Genomic DNA, 11,421 nt, shown 5'->3' on the forward strand with positions numbered 1-11,421 from the left:
TACTTTCGCCTCCAACGCTTTTAGGTCGGAACTGGGAAAAAACAACTCAGATATATCCGACTTCCGACCATCCTCGAATGCAGCATAAGTTGACGTAGCAAGTGGCAAAATGGCCGCCCCCTGAAATGGATTAAAAACAGGTGGATTTTGTTGCTTAATTCATATTCCACAAATGCAACATTAGTTAGAATATTATTTTTAGACTAGTAGGGTTGATTCCTGCTTTAAGGGACCAAAAGTAACGGGACAAATGAACAATCGTAAATCAAAGTTTGACTTTATAACACTTGGTCAGGTGATTGACTTGGCCATTATGCTACATTATATTTGTTTTCTTTCAAAACTGGTTGCTTTTGCAGTATGCTTTGGGTCATTGTCCATCTGCACTGTGAAGCGCTCTAATGATGTTTTCGCTGAAAATGAGCAGACAGCATTGCCTGAAACACTTCAGAATTCATCCCGCTGCTTACATCATCGATATATTTAAGGGAAGCGGTTTTAATGGCGGCCGCGCAAGCTCACCTGGCCATGAAACATCTGAGCAACCAATTTTCCCATTACTTTTGTAGTAATTTCGACACCGTTCACTTGATGTGGATTGAAGGTTAGATCTGCAGTTAAAGCACATCTTGTTCATTACATTTCCAATCCAACTATGTCATACTGTAAGGCTAAAATCAACATTCAAGCCATTTCCCCTGTTTGCTGAATCACTCTGCCTTGTTCAAATGACATAGAAAGGTTTGTTTACTAGCGGTGACATCTGAGCTATTGATATCCTTTCATAATAATAAACTGCTCCTCAGCTTGTCCGACCATCAGCACGTCTGCAATTCAAGAGCTTCATTTTCAACCACCACATTTCATCAGACCTCCGCAAAGGCCCTGCGCACGATGAATTGGTGTGAGGTGCATGTGTGTGTGTGTGTGTGTTACAAAGCGTACATGCTGCGGGGATTGGAGGTAATGAAACAGATCATTATTGATGACTCATATACCGAAGAAAGATGGCAGCGCCAAGACACGAAAAAAACTAAGAGAGACAATACTACATTCTTATTTGAAAGCATGCACCTTTCACAATAAAATCCTTCCAAGGAAGCACAACCTAAACTAAAATAAATCTCGATAATGAAATATAGCACCCTGAAATATAGCATTCTCAATTCCCGTTGTTGGTGTGCCAGCCGAACAATATCTTTTCAGTCTCGCTCTTTTTCCCTCCCAGCCCGAGGCCCCGCTCGGACAGCCGTCACTTCCTGTCCATGTCATTGTGGTGATACAGGGTGACGCAGATGCTACCGGCTACAGACTGCTTTCTGTGCTGTGTCTGGCCAGCAGCTTCACCTGAGAGCCGTTGGCTGTGAAATCACTCTGCCCTGCTGGTGTTGGCCCATGAACGACACAGCGAGCCAAAGGACTTCTGCAGCTGTCAGCAGCTGACATGCAGAACAAATTACCATTCGCATCTCCATAAATTAACTCAGTGATCCAAACATATGCACCGCCTCTGTGTAGTTTTCTCTAACGGGAGAACAGCACTGTCCGCTGGCTTTCTCTCAGTATCTAGATGACACACAATGGTATAACAAGGTTCAAAATAAGTAGTTTTGCATCATAGCATGTGGGTCAAATTTGGGATTTTTAACCTCATCAAAACACATTGAATAGCAAAACTGAGAATCACATTTTGAAGTTTATCCAAAATGCAGACTTTCCCCAAAAACTTCGCTAGGCTGGACGCACGCATGTTAAAGTTGCCGCAGTGCGCCTACGTCACCTACGCTAGCTAGTAGTAAGCTTCGCTGGCTACTAGTGTGGCTAAACACGTTGCGAACATCCATGATGGCGAATAAGCTATACACACATCTGACAAGAAGCATTCTCACATAGGTAAGACAAGGAACAGTGACCCCTCCCTGCCCAAACTGCGACGGACTGACTGACGGAATGCATGTAGCACTTTAGCGTGACGCACAAAGCACTTTCATTTTTATTGGCAGTAGTTGGAATGGCTTTAACTGCAGCACTTTGTGTATGTTTTTTATATGTTTGCTAATGTAATGCCTGTCTTTTAATACTGCTCGTATACCATTGAATTACCCCTCGGGGACAAATAAAGTGTTTTTGAATTTGAAATGAATTGAAGAAAGACGGAGAAATTATGCTAATTGCTAAGCTAGCCTAAAACTGACACGCACAAAAAAGGAACCCTGACTGTAATGACAAGTTTGCTCTATATGATTTATTTGGTTGTTACTAACATAACTATGAGATTCATTTGTCAAAAAGAATTTCCAGTTTAATACATTTTGTAGAAACTTTATTTGTACATACGGCGCCATTGTGACGTAGAATTGCGGCTGAGTCTCTGCCGAGCAATGTGAAACGGATATAAAGAAAGCAAGGTAAGCCTCGTAGTGTTCCTAAAGAAACACCTTCCCCCACTCCAGACTTATTCAAGAGTTTTGATCGTCCCTTTAGAAACTCTACGGAGGCTGACCTCACTTTCTCTATACCCGTTTCGCATTGCTCAGCAGACAGACAGCCGCCATTCTACGTCACTATGGACTGAATGCGTTGCAACGTAAATGACAATGGCGGCATACGTCCAAATAAAGTCTCTACAAAATATATTAAACTGGAAATGATTTTTCAAAAATCAATCTCATAGTTATGTTAGTAACAACCAAATAAATAATATAGAGCAAACATGTCATTACAGTCAGGGTTCCTTTTAAAAGCGCTCGCCGTGCCAGTTTTAGGTTAGCTTTGCAATTAGCATAACTTCTCTGTATTTCCTGCAAAACTGCTCCACAAAGAAAAGAAGGAGAAAAACGTTGAGCCTTGTATAGTGACACAAATTTTAATCAAGTAATCATCCAATGAGGTGTTGAGCAATTTGGTTGGTGAGCTCACAGTTTTTAGAAGACTAATGACACTAATAAATTACAGTTTCTCATTATTAGAATACATCCATCCATCCATTTTCTTTACCGCTTTTCCTCACAAGGGTCGCGGGGGGTGCTGGAGCCTATCCCAGCTGGCTTCGGGCAGTAGGCGGGGTACACCCTGAACTGGTTGCCAGCCAATCGCAGGGCACACAGAGACAAACAACCACACTCACAATCATACCTATGGACAATTTGAAGAGTTCAATTAACCTGACATGCATGTTTTTGGAATGTGGGAGGAAACCGGAGTACCCGGAGAAAACCCACGCAAGCACGGGGAGAAAATGCAAACTCCACCCAGGAAGGCCGAAGCCCGGACTTGAGCTCACGTCCTCTGCACTGGGAGGCGGACGTGCTAACCAGTCAGCTACCGTGCCGCTATTAGAATACAATATTTGAAAATAACGCAAAGGATACAACTGCAGTGGTATTTTTAGGGGTGCCAAAATGAAATGTTTGGGTGCTTGAGCTCCTCCTGGACAACAATTCGCATGGACACACAAAGAGACTGTGTCATGATTCTTTGCGGCTTAAGAAAGTATTTTTGATTTTTGTCCACACTCTGTGTCATGTTTCAGCAGCGAGCATCAGCAGATTCTGCTCTAATCTGCCTTTGTATGTTTGTGCGCAATACGAAGGACTGCAAAGGCTTTCACGGGGGATTGCTGGGACTTGTTGGAAAATGCTCAGCAGCTCACGGTCCATAAAAGATCAATGCAGACTTGGTGTTCATCCGTCTATTCATTTCATTGCTTAAACCATCAAGCAAATGGATTACAGTCCAAATTTACGATCACCTTATATTGACATTATTATGAGGTGCATTTTGTCTGTAGTGGCTGTTAATGTTCCAACACAAATACGTGAATTCTGTCACTGCTGCTTGGTGTGTAGGAGGAAGCAGAGATTTCTCTTGTAGGAAGTAAAGATAACGCTTACAGCCACACAGGCACGCACGCACACCAACTTGCTCATTAGCTCAGTTCACCCACGTCAAGTCGTACTACTCAGACCGAAGAAGGACAAATGTTAACTTGTGTTGAAGTGCAGACATTGTGGAGGAGTGCAGTGCTGTCACCACCAACCGCGTCACAGCGCCTCGCTCCCATGTCCAATAGCACCATTGTGTTCGCACCACAAACACGATTGTGCACATTTGGAGGAGACTGACCAACACGGATCCCAACAAGCAGCTGTCGGGACATAAACTTGTGTCAAGTTTGTCAAAAATGCTCAAGGCATCCATCTTGAGCCCGTGTTGGCCTTTGCACTCTGACCCCTGTGGCTACTTACTATTCCCTTGTAACTGTACCCTCGCGCGGAAACACAGATGGCCCTGATGGCACCGGGGAGACCCTTACTCGCTCCCCCTCCTCATGCACTCTGGCCCAACGCCTCTATAATTAATGGAGTGGCCCCGCACAGGGTCTCTGGCAGCAAATCAAGGAAATGTGCACTCATAAATAGAAAAAAAAAAACACCATGAAAATTGAAGGTGGTAAAAACAGACGACGTTAGAAGTATATTCCAAAAAGAGATGACTGTGAAATTGAGAATTTTGATTCATCATTTGCACCACCGCCATTTTTTTAAAATGGGTTTTGCCAGTAAATACTTATGCACTGTAATGCCCTCGCAACCTAATACAGTAAGGACAAACACATTCAAAAATGGGTATACATGATTGCTAATTTCACATTTACACCCATTTTATTTTGTAATAAAAATATTAAGTACCAACATTTTACTGGATTGGAGCTGAAAAGAGCTCTACAGAAGAAACTCTAAAAGCTAAATGGTCCAAAAGTATTATAACTTGGAATACTGTACCTCATTTCTTGAGAGGAAATATTGCACTCAAATATTGAGGTTATGCAATACCTTATAGCATTTCAATTCAATGAGCATCAAAGTCTTGATTCATTTTTGTGACTCAACATTGGAGTGTTATAAGAATCAAGCTGCCTTGCTTCAACAGTGTCCCAATACTTTTGTCAATTGTGACCATGCATGTTGTTAGCAATCTTTTTACACTGTGACTGTTAAGAATGTTAAAAACTCCTGTTTTTACGAGACATTTTTGGGGGTGTATTTTTTTCCTGTTTTTGTTTTGTTATTTGTTAGCATTTTTTCTGTTTTACTGCACATTTTTTGTTATAAAAAAAAATCTGAAAAACATGGGGGAATAAATTATTCAGAAAAACAGGAGGAAAGATTACTTAGAAAAACAGAGGAACATATATATTTTTATTTTTTTTCCATAAAACAGAGCACCAGCTTCTGTTTTTTGGAGTATTTATTTTATTTTTTATTTTATAACCCCTGAACTCCAAGGGACTTGTTGCAGACTCGCTAATGGCGAACACTTTCCCACATGCAATACGCTTCCATAGAAACTTAAATGTTACTAAAATCATGCCAATCAATTGACATGTTCGTATATTTACTTTAACTGAGCCAGTAAGTGACATAGTTGAAGGTAAGTTGGAGGTATGGTATCTACAAGTCACTTGGAGTTCAGAGGTTAAAAAAAAAGAAAAAAAGTTTTTTTTTTAAATAATTTCCCCCCTCCCGTTTTTTAAAAAAATGTATTTTTCCCCTGTTTTTCTGAATAATTTTTCCTCCTGTCCTTTTTTTTAATGACAAAATATTCAGTATTATTATTATTTTTAAATATAGTAAATACACACAGAAAAAAAAACGAAGCTTCCGCCAAAAAATACTCAGTAAAAAAAAAGAGTTTTTTGTTTTGTTTTTTGCTCAAGTGAATACAATACTAATTGATGACAACAATTTGCATTATTTCCTTCGAGGAAACAAAATGGTGACCAGCATCAGACTGCATTCATCCTGACAGTCTGATGTCATTGCTATCCTGTTCACAGCCTATCGGAGGATCCGCTATTATGTCATCCCTCCTGTTGCTCATGTGTCATATTATGTATTATTATGGTCCTCAATTAATCAACTCGGATGTTCTAGAAGACTTTTCCTGACATTTTTTGTCATCACATCTTACAACAGAGAGCATAGCTTCCACAGCGGATCTCATTGTTGAAAGGTGTGAGTCAAGAGAAAAGTGCAAAATAATGTCCAAGGCATTAAATATTCCATGAAACGCAGTGAAGAATGCCAAATATGGCGCAACTGTGACATTACCAAGAACTGTTGTGTCCAAAATTGATGAAAATATCAGAAGAAATCTGGCATGAGGGGAAGCTGAGAGGCCGACAGCAACATTTATATTGTTATATGTTGGTTGCAGGAATTTCTGGCAAGTATTGGCTGTTTAGTACATGTGACGACATTCTCTCATCTTCTTCTTATGTCTGGGCCAAGACAAAAGCCTAACCTTACCAAGAAAAAAAAAATCTTCTTGAAATCTTCCAAACACGTTTGAAAATGTGTAATGAGCTATTCTTGTCTCAACACCCGTTAATGCATCTGTTTCTTCCATTGTAATAAGCATTGCTTGGTCTCAGCCAGGCAAATAGAAAATATGTTTTTTATATTCATAGGGAACTTTTTTCAACTTATTTCCAAAATTGTGGAATTGTTTGGCCAGCAAAAAAAAGTTGAAGGCAAAATGCTGGCCACCAAAGCCATGATGATGTAATTCAATCATGACATAGCCACACACTTACTAATCATTCAGTAATATTGCTCTGATGTCATCCATACATTTTTCAGGAGGGCATTGATATATTAACTTGTAGCATAGTTCTAAATTCCTTTCTGATTTCACAGGGTTCTCATATTATGCAGATACACGTTTTCTGCAGTAAAGCCACTAAACTGAGTGATCATCCAATTTTGCTTCATTGGTCTGAATATGACTTATTTACTTCAAACAAAGTGTTCATCTATCTTCCACTTCCAACTCTTCCACTAGATGACAAATCATCACTTTTTGGAGGGCTGCCTTCAGATTTTGTCCAATGTAACATGCGGCAGCTCAAGAGTAACAAAACAAAGAAAAGATGTACTCACGGAGAAACCTGCCCAAAAAGGGCAAGAGTGTCGCACCCTGGGAGATGTGGTGAGAGCCAGAGCGGCGAAGCTGACGGCCAGGATGAGGCTCCCCAGAACCATCTGAGAGACTCCGAGGGCCAGCATGATCCGGGTCCGAGTCCTGTATTCCCTCAGTCGAGAGAGGCTGCGGGACAGCGACGCCGGGCTGAGGGAGCCCTGGCCGCCGATGCCCGCCCGGGGCAACGCGTTCACAGGCATCGTCCTTAAATAAAGGCGCAAAAATCGGGAGCCGAGGAGAGAAGAAATCCAAAAATAGAAACAGCGTTAGCGTAAACGGCGAGAGTGGAGGTCAAAACCCGATGTGGTTGATCTCCATCAATTAAGATGCTCTCCAATTAGCGTCGAGCTGCCGCGAGTGGGAGGGAAGAAGAGGCGAGAAGAGTGCGATCAGCATCCGATGCTTAGCGTTACATTCGAAATCCAAACGAGGGTTCCTCCAAATTCCTTCTTAGCTGCGACCAACGAGGCATTCCTCGGAAGAAAAGTCAGCGAAGGCGCACCGGAGAAGCAACCTTGCACCATTGTCACGCTGCTGCCATGCTGAGGATGACGGAGTCTGCCTGCCTGCGTGTGCGCATTCAAACACGGCGTCAAACGTGCAGCGTGGACTCGTCCTGCATCCGGCCCATCGAATACTGTCGGAGAATATCCGCAATTGTGCGCCAGCGACGGGCTTCTGGTGCGCAGTTGTTGGAAATGTGCCACAGTGCGTCTGTGCGCATGCAGCAGAGAGAGCCAGGCTGACTTACTACTATGGTGATGGAGGAGGGGGCGTTCGGAGGTGCTGGTGCGCGCGCGCGCGCGGGTGTGTGGTGTGCGTGTGGCTGCGCTTGATTTGTGATGAGGTGCAGCATGGGAGGTTTGATTCCCAGCGGGTGAAGTTGGTGCGCATTTGTGGAAACCAACACAAAGACATGGTTGGCTGAATCCTTCACTATGCTTTGAAATATTTGTCATCACAATATACCTGACAGAACATGATCGTTTTTTTAGCCTCTTTTATTGCTCTCTGTAACAGTTTGGCCAAAATATCTTTACAATAGCCTTCTTATTTGACTTTTTATGACTGAAACATCTTGTAACTAGTAGATTAACAATTTAGCTGTTCATAATGGGTAGTGTTGCAAGCCTCTGGGTTTTCAGACAGAATTCGGGTTCGAATTTCCTGCCCTCTGTCTGCTGATATGACATTATGTGCGCATCGTGTCAAAGTTAGAGCGTTAACTGATTAATTAATCACCAAAACAATATTGCATTAATCATGAATTAACGCAGAATTAATTAATGTTGACCATAGACTATCCTTTGGCGTGACAGCGGATGGCTACGTTTAAGGTAGCACAGGTTGTGTTTGAGCAATAAAAATAATTACATGCATTAAAGTAAAGCATTTAATAAATGTTTGCATATCACATTTAGAATATTTGTTCATATCAAAATATTGGGGTCATTTTTTTTTACATTTTAAATTATACAATTAGTTAACGGATTAGAAAAAGAGGAGGATGAGCGTGTGCAGTGGATCAAAAAATGTTGAAGACGTAACCTTGTGCTCTTCAAATTTGGCGGGGGGGGGGGGGGGAAATGATGATAAAAATGCCTTTTTTGTTAAGCGATTAATCGTGATTAATCCAAATTCTAAAATGTGATTAATTTTTTTTTATCGTTTGACAGCTCTAGTTATAAGTATGTGAAGCAGCCATTTTTCGGCCACAGGTAGCAGTAGTGATTAAAAATTATATTTTCTGCATCCAGTAGATTTAAACATCCATTCTTTTTAATAACCATTCAAATTAATGTTTTTTTTTCTAACAAACCTAAAAAAAAAGAGCTTAATATTGTCAGTGTTGTACCAGCTTTTTTTCTTATCATAGGCTATCGCAGATTTTTATACCACACAATTAAATCAAATTTTACATCGCAGATTTTGACCACTAAATCGAGTTGATTACTTTTCCCCAAGCACTACACTGCAAAAATTCTCGCTGTGATTTCACAATAAATAATTGGATACATTTTGCATGACTTTCACAGTAAGGATCAGCAAGATACACTGTAACGAGTAATATTTACTTGGGAAAATTATTTTTTATTTTTTTCACTCAGACATTCCAAGTGACTTTTACAAGGAGAGTTTTAAGTAGATTTTACAAGTTTATTTTAAATAATAATAATAAAAAAGAAATAAAAAAGCTATGTATGATTTGAGGAACAAACCCATGACCTTCAGCTACCACCTGAGCCATGCCACTCCTTCTATTTTAGTATATTGCTGGAGTCGGGTGGAATCCTCGTACCTCCAAGAGTCCGGTTTTGGTCTCATTTTGGACACACCAGCAATGCAATTTCACATCTGTGATACTACAATGCATTGTTGTAAAAACACATCTGTATACTGATATCTTCACAGCTGCAATGGCAAAGCAATCACTGTGACGTTACAGTGCAATAAAGCGGAGTTACAGCCTTTTGCTGTGCACTGCAAAATTGTTTTACAAAGCCTCACATTTACCCATTCACACACCAGTGGTCGGCTACTGCCATGCAGGGAGCTGCCAGGGCCACTGGGAGCAAATTCAGGTTCACGGTCTTGCTCAAGGACACTTCAACATGGTCACAAGAGTTGAGGATTGAGCTCACAACTTCCCGGTTGAGAGACTCTACCAGTGAGCCACGCCGCCCTTTGTGCCAGGCTGCAGTCACTGCAGGCTATAGGAAGCGAACAATAGTTATGACGTGGCGATGTGTAGTTTTTCCTAATTACGTTTTTTCCCCCAAAAAGCTTTTATCACAACAGTTTTTCCACAAATTATGACTTTCTTAACCTTAAAATTTACATTTTAAATTCATTAACGACATACTTGGATTTCATGTCACAACTCAAACGGAACCAACAGATAAGATTTCTTCCCTTATTCACTGATCATTTATATATATATTTTTCCGATTTAAGGTCCTATGAGTTTGACTGGAAGGGGCAGGAAGCAGCTTTGCCGTTGATTTAAATTTCATTACTCAGGCAAGAAACTTCAAAGTTGGCACTTTTGGAGGAAGTACCTTTGTCGTATATTATTATACAATTATTCCACTGTAATAATATTGTTGAATACTGTGAACTCTAATTTTTTTACTGTGCTGCTGTGATATTACAGGCCTTGTTGTGATATAACAGGTTTTTTTTTCTAATAGCAGGATTTTACTGTAACATAACAGTAAAATGCTGTAAAATCAAAGGATGCTGTAGTTTATACATTGGGTTATTACTGGGAAACTTAATGATAACTTTTCCAGTAAAATAGCAGGAAGAAAAGATTGAGGGTATAAACGACAGTGAATATCCAGTTTGGATTATATGTGAATTTACACGTAAAAGATGCTAAAGTGCATATTACAAAGCGATAGCGTAAATTACATAACTACACATCAGATAAAGTAAACATTGTTAGCTAATTTAATATAGCCTTCCAGCACTAGTTAGAACAAATCGTAATGCCTCCACCAGTGGTCACTTTACTGAACAAAGGTAACAAAATAAACACAAGCAGGCCTACATATTCCACACACACCTGCCAAAACTTACGTCACTCACTATGCAGCGTGGTTAACGGTGAGCCAGTTAACAGCCAGACAACTCTCATACTTACGTCATTCAACAGGCCAGGGCCTGCCTTTCAAAATCAGTCGCACACATTCAGTCACAGGTAGAATGTGAGGATGGCGACATCAAGTGGACAAAACTAATACCCGCACCTCATATACACATTGCATTGGTACTATCCATCCAAGCGTAATATTAAAAATATTTAAGATTTATACATATGAATCATAATCTAACTCACAGCGTCTCTGATTACTTTTTGATGACTGTAATTGTGATTGGCGCTTGTAAACTCCAAACCCGCTCAGCATGCCCTCGCCAAAAAAGAAAAAGTCAGCTGTTTTGTGAGTGTAGGCCTACAAAATCGTTGAAAGTACACTTCTGCATAACATTGTACTCTTATAACAACAAAAAATAAAGACATAGGCTCAACTTACAACAAAAAATAACTATGTAGGCATACGGGAGAAAAATCTAATAAAATAAATACAAATCCTGTGGTCACATGTGCACCAACCAGAGTGGCCTTCCCTACTTCTTGAGAACGACTGCCATAAACCGTTTAAACGCTTCTTTTGGAAACATATAATATTGAAAATCATAAGGAATTTAAAGGTAAGCCATAACTGTCTCCGAAAGGTATAATTTGATGCAAACAGATTGCTATATTTAAATGGCGGTATTTGTAAATTAGAACATCAGACAACAATGGTAAGTTTAATTATATTTGTAGTAACACTTCCACGCAGGACGTATTTGTGCATGGTTACGTTAAAATAACAACAAAGGAGAAATAAATATATTTGGGAAATATTTAATGTTCTCTAGTAAGCATTT

General features: G+C 40.3%; 1 protein-coding gene across 2 annotated transcripts in view; it reads right to left on the bottom strand.

Annotated features, from left to right (window-relative positions):
• The window catches only part of fam189a1 (family with sequence similarity 189 member A1), a 97,375-nt gene extending 89,616 nt beyond the window's left edge, over positions 1-7,759 (bottom strand). For both annotated transcript variants that reach the window (XM_077563786.1, XM_077563785.1), the window contains exon 1: positions 6,945-7,759. In XM_077563786.1, coding sequence (XP_077419912.1) covers positions 6,945-7,184 — 240 coding nt within the window. In that variant the 5' untranslated portion in view covers positions 7,185-7,759. The remainder of the gene's footprint in view (positions 1-6,944) is intronic.
• Positions 7,760-11,421: the final 3,662 nt, after the last annotated feature.

The sequence above is a fragment of the Vanacampus margaritifer genome, chromosome 4 (genome assembly GCF_051991255.1).
Source record: "Vanacampus margaritifer isolate UIUO_Vmar chromosome 4, RoL_Vmar_1.0, whole genome shotgun sequence".
Classification (NCBI taxonomy): domain Eukaryota; kingdom Metazoa; phylum Chordata; class Actinopteri; order Syngnathiformes; family Syngnathidae; genus Vanacampus; species Vanacampus margaritifer.